The sequence below is a fragment of the Xiphophorus maculatus genome, chromosome 3 (genome assembly GCF_002775205.1).
Source record: "Xiphophorus maculatus strain JP 163 A chromosome 3, X_maculatus-5.0-male, whole genome shotgun sequence".
NCBI lineage: Eukaryota > Metazoa > Chordata > Actinopteri > Cyprinodontiformes > Poeciliidae > Xiphophorus > Xiphophorus maculatus.
In genome coordinates this window covers 15,566,056-15,586,400 of record NC_036445.1, presented here as the reverse complement: position 1 = coordinate 15,586,400, position 20,345 = coordinate 15,566,056, and the positions used below count along the sequence as shown (strand labels likewise).

The window sequence follows — 20,345 nt, the reverse complement described above, 5'->3', positions numbered from 1 at the left end:
TTAGTTAGTCTGCTCCAGTCGCCGACTGCACAGCACGCTGAAGGAGAGACAGAAAGTGGCAGGCAGAGGGGGTGGAAAAAATGGAGCTGGACCTGGACCAGTTGATATCATGAGAGTGGAGGATCAGATCAGCAACTCGGAGTTGACCACATTATTTATTGATGTTTTGGATCTTCTTCTGGTGCCTAAATGCTGTCACAGGGCAAAATGCACCCCAGGGCAAAGTCCCGCAGCTGTGATAACTACCTGAGTATTAAGGTATGAGCTTCAAAAGTATTTTTTATCACAATAATTCTCTTTTGAGTATATTGTTTCATTTTCATTCTGTCAACTGAAAACAAAACTTTTTTGGGAAATGTCTGATTACGACAACCTATGCGTATGATTGTAGACATTCCACAGATAGATGTTTTTGATATAGCAGTGCACAAGCAGCTAATATTATGACTGCAAGGCCTGTAGACAAAACATACCTTTCGACTTTTTGTACATGCAATACGTGAAGCAGAAAAAAGCGCAGCAGTGTGTCTGATTTTGAGTTACTTTACTGTCCAATACACATGAATATCCCTTTAATTTGATCTAATATCTGTTGAATAGTGGCTTTAAACATGTTTTAGTGTTTAGATGAGCCTTATTTCACCTTTTTGAAACTATACAAAGTCAGTCAGTCCTACATTTGTTTTCTCTGTGAGATGCTCCTCTTTTATCAGCCTCTCAATTGTTTTTGGAGTGCACACTTTCTATATTTACCCTGCTAAGTACCAGCAGAGTTTGTTAGCTCCCTTTGTCTCTGCTGCCCCTGCGCCGTTAAAGAGACCTCCATTCATTATTAGACCTCTTTGAAGAAATTCAATTTTTTCAAAGACATCCAAGAAAACTTTAAGAATGTGTGTTTTCAGGATGTTAATAACATCAATAGGGGTCTGCTGGGATTGTGCGCTCAGCGTGGGGACAATATCCTGTCAGTGCTGTTTACATCCTGTTGGAAAAAGTCATTAGATCCAAGCTGAAGATATAAGTCAACTCTTTCTGATAAATTCTGTGGGAACTTTTTGGGAAAAGTACCTCAATCAATTTACATCAGTCTGATGACTACTCAAACCACTTTTCACTATTTCTCATGTTGTCATATTAAACTGTTCACTCTGAGATGGAAGGAAAATAATAAATGGTGTTGAATATTTCCTAAAAATAGAAATATGGAAACAGTGCAATGCACCCCCACAGCATGATTCTACCATCACCATGTTTTTAGGAATATTAATACATTTGCAAGACTCACTTATCTGTTTAAGATTAGCCAAACCTTTCCCTACTGCCTCTCTTTTCCTGACCGTCCCTCATCAGATGAGGTTACCACTGATGCAGATCTAGAAGCTGAATCCAGCTGCTCAAAGCGGGGGTCTAACCTCGCTCCTTTGTTGGCATCCTGGCACCTGGCAGAGTGGGGCATGTCTGAGCAACCTGCCGCCTTTCATTCACTCTGCTGCCTTCAAGGGATGTTAGCAGGTTGGTTAGTGAGCAGCCTGTATGGGGGCTTCAGGGCTCTCCTGTTTCACTCCCCCGGTGACTTCATGCTCGACTGGAGTCCTGGTAGGCAACGTCTTTTGTGTCCGTGACCCACTAAATGCGTCGGTGACCACCTCTGTCCCTCTGACTCTCTGTTTCTCTCTCTTTTAGCAGCCTCACTGACGCACTCTTTTGTGCTGGTTTTGAATCTTCATTCATTTTAAAGTCATGAAGTACGCTAAAATAACTTTATTTAATTTAAACCAAATAAAACCTCAGTTTCAATTTCCCCTTCAAGTTTTCCCGTTTCATCCCTCACTCTGTGTGTTCACCTTGCGAACAGCTGTTTTCACCCACCACTCAGACGAAACCATCCCACCTGGAACTCAAACCCGACAATTACCACCTCGGCCCTTCCATCAACATAACCAGCCGTTTTACAAAGACCTGGCATCAAAAAGGGTGGGACTTCCCACTTTGCTTCCATCCTGGCTAAAGCTCTGAAGCCAGACACACAAAACTGCATTCCTCTGTGGCTCGGAGCGAATGGGAAGTCCAGCTTTGGTGGTTTGGCTTAGTCCTCCAGCTGATATATGCAGATGTGTTTTTTTTGGAGCAGACAGTATTCTCAGGTGGTGCTTGTGTCCAAAGAGCCTGAAATTTCTCATGAACTCTGAACTATATTATCCCAGAGGAATAAGATAATGCAAATTTATCAACTTTGTGCCATTTTGTTGCAACGCCATTGCGCCGGATCAGATGGAGAGCCACTCCTGCAAGATGAGCTGTATTTGAACTGCAATTGAACTCAAATCTCTGCTCTGTTAGGTAATTGCTCTTCAAAGCCCTGCTTGTGTCACTGGCAAGTTTTTGCTATGCCTTTGAAACCTGAACACAAACTCGCCAGTCAGTCCTAGCAAGGGCTTTCCTCCCATTGTTAGCGCTCCTCTAATAAAACACCGCCTTATTCTTCTCCCCTTAGGCGCAACAGTGACTAATGACTAATGCCTAGAGAAATGTTTGTCTCAACCAAAGCAATGTCTGACTGCTAATGGAAGTGGGCGTTTTTGTTTCTGGGCACCAACACTGTACAGCACATGCCACTTAGAGACTAGGAGTGCACAATGAATGCCTTGTTGCGGGGTCGCAGCTTGTATCCAAATGAGCTGAATTGTACTCACACTAATTCATGATGGAAAGCTGCTCAGATGAACCGGACAGTTCCTGTAAAAGGGTGAAACATAGGCTGTCCTACAGGTTGAAACTCTAAAGGGTGTCTCTTAATTTCCACATGGCATTTTATGCATGTATATTGTCATGTAAATGTAGCATAGATCTTCTAAAGAAAGGAGCATAACAAGCCATAAACCCTGCATTCTTCAACGCGCTACACGGCTGTTATGGTGCCTCAACTTTCCCTGCCATTCGGCTGTATATCTGGATGCTTATCATTGAAGACAGATGTCTTTATTCCACTGTTGTGTTCCACTCAGGAAGGACAGATAGCAGGGCGATGTTTGGCCTTGGCTGTGACTAATCAGAGGAAGGGCACAGCTTCAACCGCAAAAGCAACCTACACTGCAGGTCAACCTCATTGCAGGACCTCAGTATTCTCAGATGTCCTGTCGCACCGTCAGACACGTTGTAGCCAACAGCGTTGGACATTTTCCCCTCTGTCGGTGGCGGATGGTGGTTGGGGAGGTCATGTGCGAGTCAAATAATGTGTGATGACTTTGTAGTTATTACAGAATTACAACCCTGCCTAAAACATCTGACCAGTCTGGACTTTCCAGTTTGGTTGTTTGTGTGTGATGGAGGTGATGTCACTTTGACCAGGTGTTTCCCGTCGCTAGGACGCGCTAACATCCTGACTCTTCTGCTAATCCTGCACAGGGACTCACGTGCTTACAGATGAATGCTTAGTTGAATTTATCTGCTCTGTGTAGATAAAATGCTGTGCAAAAGTTTTAACTCACACTTAATTTCTAATATGTTTGCTGCCAAGGAGGCAAACGATAATGCCCCAGGTTTTTTGATGGTCTTTCGAGAGTTTTCATTGTTTTTTTTATTTTAACCTGCAATGTAAGGGTATGCCATACCAAAGCCTTTATTTGTCTCTCTCAGAATAATTATAATTTCCTCCAAGCTATTGTGTTGTGATGTATATTGTTGCCTCAGTTCTAATCATGCGTTTTAGACCTGGTTTAGTTTGGTTGCCATCAGATTATAAAGCATTTCTCCACCAGGGTTTGGTTGATTTTAGCCAAATAAAATGCTGTCTTTGGAGTAAAATGCTTCTGTCTTGCAATTGTACTGCTTAGCCTTGAGAATACAGCAGATTGTTTCACATGCAGTACATTCCTGCAGTACCTTTCTTCTGATTGATACATTTGTGCAGCTATATCATTTTGGTCCATTGTAATATCTCTGGAAAAAAAGGTAAAAGATAAAGTACGCAAATGTGGAAATGTTAAAAATAAACCCAACAGGAACAGCTGAACTTTATTTCGGGTTAATCAGAACCATTGATTGTAGTTGTCCAAATATTTCGTATGTCAGATGGAAGACGTTTAGATGATGATCAAATTTTTTGCATGACAAAAATCTGTGCAAACAGCATTGTTCACCTCAGTACATGCCTTGGAAAAGCATATTTTTCTGATTTATGCTTCCCGTTTTCCCTCAGGACGCAGAGTCCTTGGATAACTGCATCCAGAGCACCTTGTCTGCACTGTACCGTCCCTTCAGTGCCACCGCCTCCACCGTGCTGTGGCAGCTCTTCAGCGTGGTGGAGAGGCAGTACCGCGGAGACGGCCTCCGCTGCCTCATCGACTTCTTGCTTCCTGCCAAGAGGATCCTGCAGATCGTCCAAAAGGAGAGCTGCGTGAGTGCTTCACTGGACACGGTCAAATTGAGGAATCTGGGAGTGCCTGCTGGGATTTATTTTAGCCTCCATTTTGGGGCACAATGTAGTTAGAGATTTACTGCAGGTTTGATGAAACCAGGTTTCTTCCTAACTTTTGTAGGGAATATGAAACTTGAGAGAAAGGGCATTGAACAATACAGTTGAGGCTAAAAGGTTTTACTGAATAGTGAAAGTAGCTCTGAGAAAGAGTTGATTAATGACTTCAAAAAGAAATAGAATTTCTTTTTCAGGGAAACAAAGGAAAAGGGGTACAAAGTGAAACTCAATATTTCTTTTTCTCTCGAGTTAGGACTCTTAAGACCAAAGCACTGAAACTTTATTCCTCTGTATTCAACTCTCTGCTGATTACACTGTGACGATAGCCACAGAGCAATAGCCTCACATAAGCCTGGCCCCTGAGAACAGATCGCTGTGCATGAGAGTCTTTGTACTGCAGGCAATATGAGAGCTTTCAGGGGGAGATCACCTCCTCAGTCTTTCCCTCGGTTTTCATAAGAAGTGAAAGAAACCAACCCTTGAGCGTTGAATCTTTAGGTCTGTTTTTTTTCTGTTAATGCTGTCACAGCAGAGATTTGTGTTGTGGTTGCTGCGAAACCAGGCCTGATCAGACAGGATTTTTTTGTCTTAAGTTGAATGATCTCTGTGAGTGAGTCATCCAGAACATACTGTAAAAGCTTGTCTCGCCATTACAGTTAAACATGTGTTTGAGCTGCTTTGCACATGTAAGTTGAAGTGAGACCAAGTGCTGGGAGACATAAAACATGAACGATAATAATACGTTTTGGTAAATCTAAAATTAATTGATGTCTCTTCGTTCTTTTAGGTAAAGTTCAGAGGCCTGCTGTTTTATCACGAAGGATGGCCTCTCTGCATTCACGAGAAAGTCGTCCTGCAACTTGCACCGCTGCATAAGGTTCGACTAAAGCAAGGAGACTTCTACTTCCAGATCGTTCCTTTGGGGCGCAAAGCTGCGAAGCTGGTGATAAAATGCCTGTCTGCCAGCGGGCAGGCCATCGCAGAGATCCCTATTCCAGAGAGCATGTATGGCAGCATCTTCACAGCTGAGTTGCTGCAGAATGTGACACGAGATCGAAACCTGCACCCTCTACAGAACTGCCTGCTCACCAGCGGTACGGCCGTGTACAAGACGCCGTGGAAGAACGTGGTCAACCCGCTGTTTGTCAGCAGCACGGCGGACGCCATCATGCAAGCTCGCTGCAGCAGCAGAGGCAGCTTCAGGGGTCACCTGAGCACCTGCAGCACCAGCGGCTCCACCGGGACGCTGGACAGCCACCGCAGCTCCAGAGAGTCCCTGGTCTCTCTGGGAGCTGACTCCATCTTCTCTGAGCCCACCTCCCCAAAGACAAACCACAAGGACTCAAGTGGTGAAAACCAACGTGTTTGTAGGGACAAAACAGTAGCACCAATCATTACAATAGAGGGACATGTAGAGGAGTTTGGTAAAGAAACAGGAGATGAGGATGCTGGTGGAAGAAAAAGAGAATCAGGGTCGAATAGGTTCTCTTTTGATACGGATCTCAGTACTCCAGACCTTCGTCGCCGCCCAAGAGACTCTGTTGGATCAAATGGAAGCAGCAGGAGACGTTTCAGGGAATCCTACATGGAGGCCCTGCAGAACCCAATGACCCTGGGGTCCAGCTCTGAATCCATTCTGGAAGAAAGCCCTGAACATGGCACTGGCTCGAGAGAGCGAGCCGTTACACCGGGTAGCAGCCCCGACACCCGCGCCTCTCCCAGAGAACATTTAACCTGGAAGTTTGGCAGTCGGAGTTGGCTCAGTAGCGACGACTCCAGGCCCAACACACCCCTGTTCTACCTGCAGAAGGGGCTACGGAGCGCCGAGAGGCGGTCAGACAGGCGCTCCAAGTCGCTGGAGAGGACTAACAAGGCAGGCCAGGTAAAAGGCCACCGAGAGCGATCCTCCTCTGGAGGCTCAACGAGCGTCTCTCCCAAAAAATTGATGAACGGTTACACGCTCCGCTTTGGGAAACTGGATGTGGAGGCTGTGTTTAATGGAAATGAGAAGAGGAGCAGCAAAGAGGACTCAGGTATGTCCTGGTGCAGCAATTATTAACCTCATGACATAAAATCCCAATAATACACATTGAATGTCGCACTTATAATGTGCCCCAATCTGGTGTAAATAAGATACTATATAAAACATGACCTAGCGACACAAAATGTATTAAGGCTGCTCTACTTCTTTACCCGTTTAGTTGTTTTTAGCTGTAAAACACAACAGCTGCTGAACCTTCTGTTAAAGCAAGTAACTGAATGCTAAATGTGTTTTTCAGGAAACCTTAGAAAAATTATGAGGTAAATTTTCATGTACAGTTATCTAACAAATTAAGTTTACCACAAGTTTATTACATAACAGTAATTATGGTGGGTGATATGTTCCTTCATTGTCATGTTATTGTACTTCTAGCTATCATCACATACGCCTTGCTTTTACAGTAAATATTTCTGTTCTGAAATGTGCATTAATCCCTGACAAGAAAATTGTCCTAAAATGACAATGCCTCACGTAACTATTCCTCAAATCTGTGTAATCGTTTTCAACTAAGAAATAATGCATTTGTGACCTAAATGAAGGGATTTAGTTTCTCTTTTTCAAATTCTCATGACTGCTTGACAAGTTTTGCTTTCTCTAACGTTATTTGGATTATGATGACTTATCACTCATCAAGTAATGCCCTCTGCGCTTGACAAACCTCAAACTAATAGCAGGGTGTGCAGTAATGCCCTGCAGCAGGACCAGTCGCAACAGTTCATCCAATGGCTGGTTCTCTAGTCGGAGTAGAGGCAGCTTATGTATCTTAGGCTTTAATGTCTCATTAATGAGTGATTGCCTTTTTTAAACCCCACGCTATGTGTTCTTTGGCTCATTCAGGGAGGCATGTATGGCCCTACCCTGGAAAAAAAAACGTTTGAGCTCAAGCCTGTGTTTTCTTTCCCGCCATTAGTCTGTTTTGTTTTCTGTTGGTCTGCGATGGGTGGCACAGGAAAACAGAGATGTGAGGGTCCCACCTCGGAAATCGTGCTGTTTTTAAATTATGCTGGGTCTTCCGTGAATTGTGAGCGCGCACTGAAAACTGTGTGTGTTCTGCTAAATATCTGGATGCGACCAGGAATATTGCTGAGAGAGACATTTCCTGATGAAAGAATAACTGTCGATCATCTAAAACACTGTAGTAAAAGCACATCACTCTTGCCGAGATTGTATTTCAGCGTTTGCATAGCCAGTTTTCTCACAGTGGTAATTCAAAGCCTACAACAGATCCTGTAAATCCTGTAAACTGACCGTAGGGACCCCTGCATCCCACAATGAGATGAAGCTGCAATGCTATTCGGGTTGCCGGGGGATGAACTGATCCCAGATAGGTTCCCTCTTTTACAAAAGTTTCCTTTGTGAGTCAAACAGTCACTGGGGATCCAGGGAAAGAAAATGCTTTCAAACCATGGTGATGTTGAGAAACATTACCTGTATTGACTACTTCTTGTTTTGAAAAGAAAAACCCAGCCAGATGCTGAATCTCTCATAATGACAGGAAATATTTGCAATACTTGAACTCAGTTTTTATCTCGACTGCAACAAGCTATGCAGATTTAGGATCACCTTTTGCCTAAAAACACAAGATGATACAAGGGCGGCTTTCCTTTACGTCGGTTACTTCCTCTCTAAACAAAGTATTTTAGGAAATGTGCTGCAAACACAGACCTGGTGACACAGTCGCACAGGAAATGCACAAACTGTTTAAAGACAATAGAGGCTGATCATGGAGGGTTTACTGTCACGGAGCACAACAGGACAACACTAGAGGCCTCAGTCTGGTTAAAAAGACAACAGTTAACAGTCATCCTTTAAATCATTGACAAAGACAAGCAGAGCTACCCGCGGAGTGGGTGCAGCACTTTATTAGTAATGGTTTGATGACATATGTGTAAACAATTACTTGAATTTTCAAGTTTGGTTTACACCAAGGTTCACACTAGTTACTGGTATCAAGACACACCAAGGTTTTTAAAAAGTTACAGTTTCAAAATTGAGCAACTTTTTTTTCATATTGCACACTCAAAAATCCACAGTGACCAGAGTTTTCTCTTGCTGTGCAGCACTTCTGAGTTCCCTCTGAACTTCCTACTTACAACCTTTCCAAAGGTTACATTTTCAGCCAATCACAAAGTAGTAGTCTGACACCAAGAGAAAAGAAAAGGGGGTTTTCAGAGACTGTGTGATGCCTGATGGGTTGAGAACAAGGTTAATAAAATGTATGAAAAACCAAAAAAACATTAAACATGCAATTATTCAGTATATTCACTTAGTTTGGCTAATTAAATAAAATTTACACACCAACATCGGAGAACTTGAGTCACTTGTGTTAAAACAACAAAAATGTTTAATTACAATAAATCCATGTAGTAATTTGATGTACAGTATTTGTTTTATTACTGATTAACTTATTTCTCAACAACAATTCTTGTGTTTTGATGTTAGCATCCTTTAGTAAGGTACCCAGGAGTGTGTTTGCAGTCTGTTTGTTCCCTCTGGAAATGAATTAATGGGTTTGTATCTGTAGGAGCAAAATACGCCAGTGCATGACTGTTAAGCAGAAAATTAAATGAAATGCTTTTCAATTTTTTCTTTTTAAATTTTTTTTACTCTGAAATATTTGTGTATTTGAACCAACCCCAATCAGTCTGATACTCCTAAATAAAATCAAGTTTAATTAAATGAGTTCAGAAGTCGCATAATTAGTGGAGTCCACCTGAGTGTGATTTAACTAGAGGCTAGAAAGCAACTACGGCTGAGGGTTTACCTTCTGCCAGGAGAACAACCAGAAATGAACTGCCAGAGCGAAAGTGGCCTTTAAGGCTGTGATGTGTGGACTCACTTGGGAATGTTAGACCATCATTCCTGTAAACAGAGCCTCCGGGTTGACTGGGTTGAACAGGCGGAGGTAAAAATATGAAAGTCTAACAACACCAGACTCACCTGTGACTCAGAAAAACCACACACCTGGTCTCATTGATGACTCAGGGTGAACTCACTGATAGATAACATCTAATTCTCCACAAATAACCACTTCTTCCAGGGTGCAAGGGACAGTAAAAAGGGAAGCCTCTAATTTAGTTCTATAGTTGAACACTGGTAAACCTCTCTAAGGAACCTAACAGAGCTGTGCTTACAGTTTGTACTTATCTCTACAGGTCAACGTACCGACAGCGTTAGCAGTGACATCAGACGGCACAAAACAAATGTTGAAGAATCACACAGTCCCAAAGATGAAAATGGGATTACCCTAAATCCAGGTTCTGCTCAGAAATCTTCCTGTGACTATAATCCGGCCTTTCCCAAATTGATGTCAGAAATCAATCAAGAGCTGCTCACTTCAAGGGCTGTGATCTTAGCAGGTAGGAAACTCTGAGTATCCAGTGAGCTCGTCTCACATGTACAGTGCTGTTCAAATGCCGACTTGTATTTCTTTAAATTAATTTGACTTCATTAGTTAGGCTTCTTTTATTTTTTTCATTTCTTCTTTTTTGTTCTTTCTGAAGGCCTTTTAGAAATTTCCTTTAGATTTTTTTTGTTTTTATGTGGTCCAATACCTGAGCATTTTTAATTCAATACAGTATTTAACCAATTAGCCATTAAGGATTGAGGCCTGTATTTAAAATCATTTAAATCAGTGAAGCATCAACATGTAACAGTCAATAAAAAGGAATCCATTTAAAATCATGCTTTTTGGCACTTTGTGACTACTAGCAAGTGAAAATACACTATTTGCTCCAACTATTTTTGTTACTTCGCACCAATAAAGTTATTCCCAAATAACTTTTGGGAAACCGGACTTACAGGGCATAATGATCTGAATGTGCTATTGTTACACACGAAATCAATATTGTTCAGGTTTTTGAACGCAAGACCGGATTTTCAAAGTCGAAGCCTTGTCTTGGATGTACTGGACTCTGGACCAGTCAACCTCACAGCACATCCTTTTTAAAATCCAACTTAATCTGAAACTGCTGGCCGCATTCAAATGTAATGAATTACCTTTTCAATGAAAAAAAAAAACTTTCATGTTGCTATCTGTGCTCCTATGTGCTAAAGATAAGAAAACAAGAGGAAGACACATGTTCCACTGGAAATATTATACTGCTTTAAGACTTCAAGGGATTTTATTGTGATTTCTTGCAGTAAATTAAAAATATTGCGTAATTACAAGCAAGATGAGAAATGTTAATTTACATTTTTTACAAATAAAAATCTTTACATGGTGGCTTGCCCTTGTGTTCAACCCCTAGCACATACATTTCACTGCAATTACCACTGCAAGCCGGATTTCACAACTTCTAATAGGTTTAATAACATTCCTGTATTGAGCTCCATCTATCTGTCTTCCTGTCAATTCAGATTAGGCTCTAAGTCCCATATGAGGAAATCCTTCCCACAGCATGATGCCACCACCAACATGTTTCACCATAGGGAGGATGTAATCCATGGGATGTAGGGTGTTCTCTTTAACTGATCAAATTTAACATCATTTGATTACCTAACCCTGCTTTTTGCTGACTTGTCTTGTGTGTCCCTTTGCCTTCATGGTGCTATTTGTTCACTAATGTTTTTCTAACAGACCATTAAGACCTTCACAGAACAGCTTTTTTAGGTTAAATGACATATAGGGGAACTCTATGGACTAGTTAAATGCAATTGAATTTGTAGCATCAGAATATAGGAGGTTGGATGCAAATACGTATGTGTCACAGTTATTTTTGAAAAATCATTTTCATTACACTGTAATCACATGAAATCCCAACAAAATGCGCTGAGATGCATTTTCTCTGTTCCAGGAAACCGAGACCGTGGAGGGAGACCAGTGCTTCAGGTGTGCACCAGAGCCGAGGTGTGGGCGCTTGACACATGCAGAGTCAGCGATGTAACGTGTTTACTGGGCTACTACCACTCAACTCTGAGGTATGTGTCACGTGTTCAGGATTATGCACCATTAAACGCAACCAAATTGGAATAGTAACTACAAATGATGAACATAAGTGATCTTTTTCACTTGTCATTTCACAATCTGTACAAACTGGTTCTTTAAAGCAGCATATTTGAACATTTTGTTCATGAAAGGAGTAGGCACTTTTACCCAAACATGTCTGCTGCTGGAGACGTCTATAATACCTACATTCAGCATTCCTCCACACAGAGAACATTGTGCATGTCTTTGATGTTAGTCAAGCAAACATAAAATGTCTCTAAACCCAGCACAAGATAATCACATATAAAGGGGGTTTGCTCCCTTAGAATAGAGAGTATTAATTTCTGTGTAACTGCATGCAATCATGTGCTGGCTCAAGGCAGCACACTAACCGTAACTCTCTGGTTGTAGGAAAGAAAGGCGTGATCAAGGTCTGGCTGTTATAATAGACAGCAGAAAACAGCAGCCTGTCCCAACTCTGTTGTCATCTCTGTTTGAATTTCAGGTGAGCCCGCTGTGGAAAGTATGTAATTACCCTCCAACACACCCAACGGCTTTTTTTTTTTCTCTCCGCCTTGCTAAAAAAGTCTGTAATGTTATGTCTCCGCACCAGAGCTATGATATGTCTCATTCCTTACACGTTTGCAATTGTTCTGCCTCTCGGACTCCGACACCGTGTGGTTTGTGTTTATGTTTTGTGTTTTTTTTTGTTTGCTTTTTTTTGAGGAGGCACACCTTAAAGAGTATAGTGTGTCAAGAAAATCCGAGCTCATCCCACTTCCCCATGCTGGAGATTTTAGTTTAACAGTAATAATAAATAAAGTTATCTTTAAAATGAATCACTCAAGTGACATCAAGGCCCAGCAGTAGACTTAAGTGTCAATAAAATAAATCTAGTTGTGTGTGTTGTTTTTGTCTCATGCAAACTTTGCTTTAATTCTACTTTTTTCTATCTAATCATAAGAAATCATAGTCAGTCAGAAAGAGTCATTAAACAGGAAAAGCAGGTTTCCTGGAAAAAGAGGAAGTAAGTTCCAGCCTGCAGATTTATAAAAAATAGCTGAGACTATTCCTTATTTTAAATCATGAAAGTTTAAAGAATGAAATCTAAACATTTTTGGATAATTTGATAAGATTCAAAGTAAAATACTTATATTAATATTGGTTTACTTGTAATAATACTTACACTTATATTTGTGGGAACACTTACAAGGAAAACAAGTAACTGTAACTTTAGTAGTAAATAATTAGAATCATGTATTATTCTTTTGGTTTCTTTTCAGAAAAACATCTGTAATAACTCACATTAGGATTATAATAAGGATAATTAATAAGTTATGGTTATAAAATCATAAATGAATGATAAATCAGAGAAGCTGAAGAAAATAAATGTGATATAAGTTATGGTTATAAAATTATAAATGAATGCTAAAATCAGAGAAGCTAAAGAAAATAAAAGTGATATAAATGTGATTTTGACATTGAACTTGAAATGGTGTAAAAGGTGTAACTGCAATTAAACATCACTGATATGTTGGAGGTAGAGAGTAGGTGAAAGGTGAAAGGCAAGGAACTAACAGGAGAGCAGAGATGATCAACGCCTTATTTAGAAAGTAGGTGAAAGGTTGTGCAGGCAATGGACAGGAGGTTGAGCAACTCTGAGACATTAGCACAGACATCAGGACATAATGTCTGTAAGACAGTGATGGATATGAAATCATCTGAGCAGTCAGCCAATGAAACAAGCCCAGCAACAGTGCTAGCCAAAGAAACCCTATAAAAGGTGAGTGCAAAAGAGGAACCTTTCGTTGGATCCTCCGGGCAGCTTCGAGCCAAGAGATGGACAAAGAACTCTGCAGCTGAAGAAGAGCCGGGGCCACGGAGCCGAAGACTGTCCGGCCATGGGGACCAACCCGTCAGCCCCACAACCTGTGGCTTCAAATCGCACTTCTCTCATCGGCTGGGTTCAGACCCCAAAGACAAAGATGAAGACAAAGGCAAAGACAAAGAAGAAGAACTGGTGCCTTCCTTCCTGCCAGCACCAAGTCCTGTGTGACCTCACCATCCATGCGGAGAAGAAGCTCATCAGACCTACAGAGATTCCTGCCTTCGCTGATCAACATCTTCCTCCTGCTGCAACACCTTCCTCATCATCAGACCTGCGGAGATCCTGGCCTTCATCGATCGGCGTCTTCCTCCTGCTGCAACACCTTCTTCATCATCAGACCTGCGGAGATCCTGGCCTTCATCGATCGGCGTCTTCCTCCTGCTGCAACACCTTCTTCATCATCAGACCTGCGGAGATCCTGGCCTTCATCGATTGGCGTCTTCCTCCTGCTGCAGCACCTTCTTCGTCGTCGTGCCAGGTCTGGGGTTCGAGGCGCCATGCTCCGTCCGTCTCTCTCAAAGGTTCCCTTTTTTTAGTTTTCAGTGTCAGCAGTAGGGAAAGATAGACTAGATGATTGATTTTACTTATTTGATTATTTCTGCTACTGAATTAAGCTGTACTGACCCTTGCAAAAATGCCTTACTAATAAAATATTTAGCATAAAGAAAATCTAAAAGATGTTGTGGACATTCAGTTAATGAGTCACCTTAAAGTTCTTTGATGGTTGTAAAATAGCTGTGATGTTTGATTCTGGAGAGGAAAAAGTTTAAAATGTTTTTAAGTTGCTGGTAGCCCAAATTTAAAACGTCATCCTTGGGACTCGCCCGAGTCACTAAAACCTACCTGGTTCAATAACAAATGCAAGTTGTAAAATAAGAGAACGAGCGACCGTTAACAGGTGTGCTCTGTGAAACTAGTTGGCTGTAGGCTGCTCAGTCTGGCTAATTCACAGAGGGAAGAAGGGTGAGACACCTGGATGTAGGCCGTTAAAAATCAGGTGAATCGTTTCTCGAAACCAGCTTAAACAGAGTTTACTTCAGTTCTGGACAGGGTAAATCCCGGCAGATTTAGGAAACTCAATTAACCCGTTAGATGGAGAGCTGGTAGCACATCTCCCCTCTCAGAAGAGGAAGCAGAGAGTGAGACAGTAGAGACAGAAAGGAGGGGGGGGGTGTTGCGCAACAACAAGTGGCGCCCGAACAGGGACTCGACTAACGGAGTAGGAGGGCCCTATGCCAAGTCAGTAAAAACAGATGTGAGGATCTGAATAGCTCACTTGGTTTGTTAACTCTTAAGGAATAGAGTTAATGGTGACTGATATGGCCGTCAGTCACAACCCTTGCAGTAACTGTATGGCATACAGGTGAGGGAAAGCTTCTACTGAGGATAGATGACCGGATCCAGACAGTGAAGCTAGTAGCCAACATAGTCTAGACCCATCCCTGCTCGAGAGCGCAAAGAGAGGCTTTGGGGGATAGACAACTCGAACCGACAGAGAGACGGAGTGATGGATGATCACTTCGAGGAGGAAAATCTGGGGAAGAAACCGGAGGAAGCCGGCCGCCCAGATCGTTTGGAAAAGGAGGAGACCTCAACAGAACTGCATCAACTTTCTACACAGCTACTGTGACTCAGACCTGAAGCAAGGGGGGACGTTGGTTCCAAGAATGAGGAACTGAAACATCAACCCCTGACAAAGGAAAGTTGGCTCAGTCTTGCTGGAGTGGTTCGTGATGTAATGCTGACAAGAAAAGAAAAGACCAGCCTGCAAGCATGCACAAGAAACACAGAAAAGTATCATCAGCTGACGATGGATGAGGAAGCACACCGCGTCCTCCACTGCAGCCATCGAGAAGACATCCGGCAACAGAGGAACAAACACCAGCAGCTGACATCATCACACAGACGCAGACATGGTTAAAGACATCCTGCTGGACCCGGAGCTTGAAATTGAGCCAGCACAACCCACCAGTAAGAAACGACCGCAAGCGACATCTGAGAAGCCAGGACAACTGGAAGGGGCAATCTACACCGATGGATCCAGAAAGGGGTCCGACCAGTCGGCATACTGGGGATTTATTCTGAAGCAAGACGGCAAAGAGAGATGCCGTCAGAAAGGAAAAGCTCCCGGTAGTGCTCAAGCCGGAGAAGTAACGGCAGTACTGGAAGGATTGCTGGAGCTGGTGAAAAGGAAAATCAAGATTTGTGGAAGAAGAAAGCAGAACTGAGGCTCCGCCCGAAACTTGAGGTGCAGCGACAAGGCGCACACCTGAGAAGAAGCCCTATGGAGGGGCAAAGATGACGACCTTTCGTGCCACTAAGAAAGGTTGTCTCTGCCGGTGTCGAGGTGGGACAGAACACCTAAGGACAGGTGGTCCTAGAGTAGCACGGGGACCAGGTAGTACGGTGCGTGCATAAGGCCCTCGAATATGCAGGCGTGCTACACCCCCGTGAAGAACTGAGCAAGCAGGACTGCTGGATGTCCCTTCAGCCCATCCGATGCAGCTGTGTGACTTTGAGGTATGTGGTCGATACGCAGGGCACCCAGGGCAGCGGATGGAAGGTTTGTTCATCAAGAGCACAGTCCCATGGGGTTCAGTCTGCATGGACGTAGCAGAGCCAATGGGGATAACAGGAAAGAGAGGTGAGAAGTACCTCTTGGTGCTGATGGACACAGTGACAACTGCTAGAAGAGCAGGTCTTCCCCTGCAGAGGAACTCCGTTCACGTCACAGAAAGCAGGGAGGCGAAGACACTTCTTCTTTTTGCTCAGAGAAGAAAAAGGGAAGTTGCAGCTCAAAGTGTCACTGAAAACAGGGCAGAGAGTTTGGATTAAAGCTCAAGATCGGCCTGCAGCTACGGGGATCAAGCTGAGATTCAACGCCCGAGTTTTTGTAAAGCAAGTACTGAACTTCAACACAGTACTACTGATGAAGAAAGGGGTCCATGAGGAAGCAGTGCTCAAGCCAGTTCTTAGCTACAGCGAACCAGAACATTACGAGACGATGGCCAGAGAATCAAGCACCATGCCATCCTACAGTAGACTGGCCACTATTACAGGAAGGTTGCCGTTCAAAGAACAACTTCAAGGCTTTGGACTGGGAGGGCCGTGAAGAAATTGGGCTATGCTAAAGAAGAACTCCAGTCACAACCTGATGGATTAAAATGGAAAAGGATCATGATTACGTATAAAGCATCACGATGCTTATGCGTTTTGCTTTGCTCTGCTGAACAGCCAGAATTTTTTTTTTTTTTTTTGAGGCCTTCTGTCTCAGCCCATCTTCCCTAAAGAATCATCCCACATCCTGAAGAACCGACAGTTCATCCAGCGAAGGTTCCTGTAGAAGAATCAGAGCGATCCAAGTTTTCTTCGACATTCATCACCTCATGGGGGAAATCAAAACTCCAAGGAGGGGGTGTCAAGAGAAGTGGAGTTTTGATGACTACACTGAGCCCTCTGTGACAACTGAGGATGAAGAATCTGCATCTTCACATCCCAGACGAACATCTTCTCTTTCCGGGGGATGAGGACGGCGAACTGCAGGAGGGTGATGGACTCCCAGCATGTGAAAGGTCTGACCTCGTGGAGGGGGTGTCAAGAAAATCCGAGCTCATCCCACTTCCCCATGCTGGAGATTTTAGTTTAACAGTAATAATAAATAAAGTTATCTTTAAAATGAATCACTCAAGTGACATCAAGGCCCAGCAGTAGACTTAAGTGTCAATAAAATAAATCTAGTTGTGTGTGTTGTTTTTGTCTCATGCAAACTTTGCTTTAATTCTACTTTTTTCTATCTAATCATAAGAAATCATAGTCAGTCAGAAAGAGTCATTAAACAGGAAAAGCAGGTTTCCTGGAAAAAGAGGAAGTAAGTTCCAGCCTGCAGATTTATAAAAAATAGCTGAGACTATTCCTTATTTTAAATCATGAAAGTTTAAAGAATGAAATCTAAACATTTTTGGATAATTTGATAAGATTCAAAGTAAAATACTTATATTAATATTGGTTTACTTGTAATAATACTTACACTTATATTTGTGGGAACACTTACAAGGAAAACAAGTAACTGTAACTTTAGTAGTAAATAATTAGAATCATGTATTATTCTTTTGGTTTCTTTTCAGAAAAACATCTGTAATAACTCACATTAGGATTATAATAAGGATAATTAATAAGTTATGGTTATAAAATCATAAATGAATGATAAATCAGAGAAGCTGAAGAAAATAAATGTGATATAAGTTATGGTTATAAAATTATAAATGAATGCTAAAATCAGAGAAGCTAAAGAAAATAAAAGTGATATAAATGTGATTTTGACATTGAACTTGAAATGGTGTAAAAGGTGTAACTGCAATTAAACATCACTGATATGTTGGAGGTAGAGAGTAGGTGAAAGGTGAAAGGCAAGGAACTAACAGGAGAGCAGAGATGATCAACGCCTTATTTAGAAAGTAGGTGAAAGGTTGTGCAGGCAATGGACAGGAGGTTGAGCAACTCTGAGACATTAGCACAGACATCAGGACATAATGTCTGTAAGACAGTGATGGATATGAAATCATCTGAGCAGTCAGCCAATGAAACAAGCCCAGCAACAGTGCTAGCCAAAGAAACCCTATAAAAGGTGAGTGCAAAAGAGGAACCTTTCGTTGGATCCTCCGGGCAGCTTCGAGCCAAGAGATGGACAAAGAACTCTGCAGCTGAAGAAGAGCCGGGGCCACGGAGCCGAAGACTGTCCGGCCATGGGGACCAACCCGTCAGCCCCACAACCTGTGGCTTCAAATCGCACTTCTCTCATCGGCTGGGTTCAGACCCCAAAGACAAAGATGAAGACAAAGGCAAAGACAAAGAAGAAGAACTGGTGCCTTCCTTCCTGCCAGCACCAAGTCCTGTGTGACCTCACCATCCATGCGGAGAAGAAGCTCATCAGACCTACAGAGATTCCTGCCTTCGCTGATCAACATCTTCCTCCTGCTGCAACACCTTCCTCATCATCAGACCTGCGGAGATCCTGGCCTTCATCGATCGGCGTCTTCCTCCTGCTGCAACACCTTCTTCATCATCAGACCTGCGGAGATCCTGGCCTTCATCGATCGGCGTCTTCCTCCTGCTGCAACACCTTCTTCATCATCAGACCTGCGGAGATCCTGGCCTTCATCGATTGGCGTCTTCCTCCTGCTGCAGCACCTTCTTCGTCGTCGTGCCAGGTCTGGGGTTCGAGGCGCCATGCTCCGTCCGTCTCTCTCAAAGGTTCCCTTTTTTTAGTTTTCAGTGTCAGCAGTAGGGAAAGATAGACTAGATGATTGATTTTACTTATTTGATTATTTCTGCTACTGAATTAAGCTGTACTGACCCTTGCAAAAATGCCTTACTAATAAAATATTTAGCATAAAGAAAATCTAAAAGATGTTGTGGACATTCAGTTAATGAGTCACCTTAAAGTTCTTTGATGGTTGTAAAATAGCTGTGATGTTTGATTCTGGAGAGGAAAAAGTTTAAAATGTTTTTAAGTTGCTGGTAGCCCAAATTTAAAACGTCATCCTTGGGACTCGCCCGAGTCACTAAAACCTACCTGGTTCAATAACAAATGCAAGTTGTAAAATAAGAGAACGAGCGACCGTTAACAGGTGTGCTCTGTGAAACTAGTTGGCTGTAGGCTGCTCAGTCTGGCTAATTCACAGAGGGAAGAAGGGTGAGACACCTGGATGTAGGCCGTTAAAAATCAGGTGAATCGTTTCTCGAAACCAGCTTAAACAGAGTTTACTTCAGTTCTGGACAGGGTAAATCCCGGCAGATTTAGGAAACTCAATTAACCCGTTAGATGGAGAGCTGGTAGCACATCTCCCCTCTCAGAAGAGGAAGCAGAGAGTGAGACAGTAGAGACAGAAAGGAGGGGGGGGGTGTTGCGCAACAACAAGTGCCTGCACTTCCAAGGCATATTTTAAAAAATGCCTGACCTCAGGGCTCTCGCACCGAGGCCTGTCTTTACTTGTCTGTTTTTAACCACCAGCTGGGAGCTGGTTGGCTGCTAAAGCCAAACGATACATATCATCATGCTATGGTTAAGCTTTTCTCTATGTGATGTAAGATTGTCTTTTTTTTCTCTCATTGTGAGACACTTATATGGGAACATAATGCATTGTTTTCAATTGGAGTTTTTCCTTGATTTTCTCAGGCTTTAGTACCAAATGCACTTTATTCAATCCTGTTCTTGGTGGACAAAGATGGATCAGCCAAACTGGACAGGGATTTTGGCGTACAGGTAAAAGTGACGTCTAATAGTTTTACTTATTTATACGTCTGAAAGATATCCGGTTGTTTCTCATTCATCTTTTCACTACATGATCTGATGACTGAGATTAGCTGCGTGCAGGAATTGACCTGCAGGCATTTAAATCTACTTTTCCTCTGAGGCGAGACTAGCAGCATGGTCTTGACTCAGACGTTTATTTTTTCTTTCTTCCTTGGCACAGATTGAGACGCTTTCATCCCTGAAGGCACTGCTGAAGCACATCGACCAAACCCAGCTGACACGAGACCTGGAGGGCACCTATCATTACGACCACAACCACTGGATCGGCTTCAGACAAGTGCGTCTGACGCAGGCACCTTTTCTGTTGCCAGAATCGTAAATACATCTGTTAACCCAGTTTTACAAGGCTCGAGAAGCTTTAAAAAAAGTTTTCTTTTTGGTTGTTAGCATTATTTAGTTTTTTATTGCAAATAAAAATACAAAGGAAGATCATTGTAATGTTGCAAACAATTATAGGGAAAAGCCTGCGAGCTTGTTGAAGCATGATTGGTTTCACGTGTGGCAATAGTTTCGTTTTGACTGTGGTAATGCTGTTAATCCATGGCTGTCTCGGTTTGTTTTCTTTTCTGTTCCCTGCAGAAAATTGAGCCCTTTGCCAGCAGCTGCAGTGCAGCCATCAGCTTCCTCCAGGAGTCCATCAGGACTCTGAGTGTTTCTGGAGACCTCAAGACCTCTCAGGTAAAGCACTCACTTAAATACAAT

At 42.6% G+C, this 20,345-nt stretch overlaps 1 protein-coding gene across 2 annotated transcripts in view; it reads left to right on the top strand.

Moving 5' to 3' along the window:
- plekhg4b (pleckstrin homology and RhoGEF domain containing G4B) overlaps positions 1-20,345 on the top strand; it is a 30,312-nt gene continuing 9,967 nt past the window's right edge. For both annotated transcript variants that reach the window (XM_023330976.1, XM_014470854.2), the window contains exons 1-9: positions 1-258; positions 4,199-4,396; positions 5,262-6,507; positions 9,671-9,874; positions 11,312-11,435; positions 11,854-11,947; positions 19,506-19,592; positions 19,804-19,920; positions 20,223-20,321. In XM_023330976.1, the coding sequence (XP_023186744.1) occupies positions 190-258; positions 4,199-4,396; positions 5,262-6,507; positions 9,671-9,874; positions 11,312-11,435; positions 11,854-11,947; positions 19,506-19,592; positions 19,804-19,920; positions 20,223-20,321 (2,238 nt within the window). In that variant the 5' untranslated portion in view covers positions 1-189. The remainder of the gene's footprint in view (positions 259-4,198; positions 4,397-5,261; positions 6,508-9,670; positions 9,875-11,311; positions 11,436-11,853; positions 11,948-19,505; positions 19,593-19,803; positions 19,921-20,222; positions 20,322-20,345) is intronic.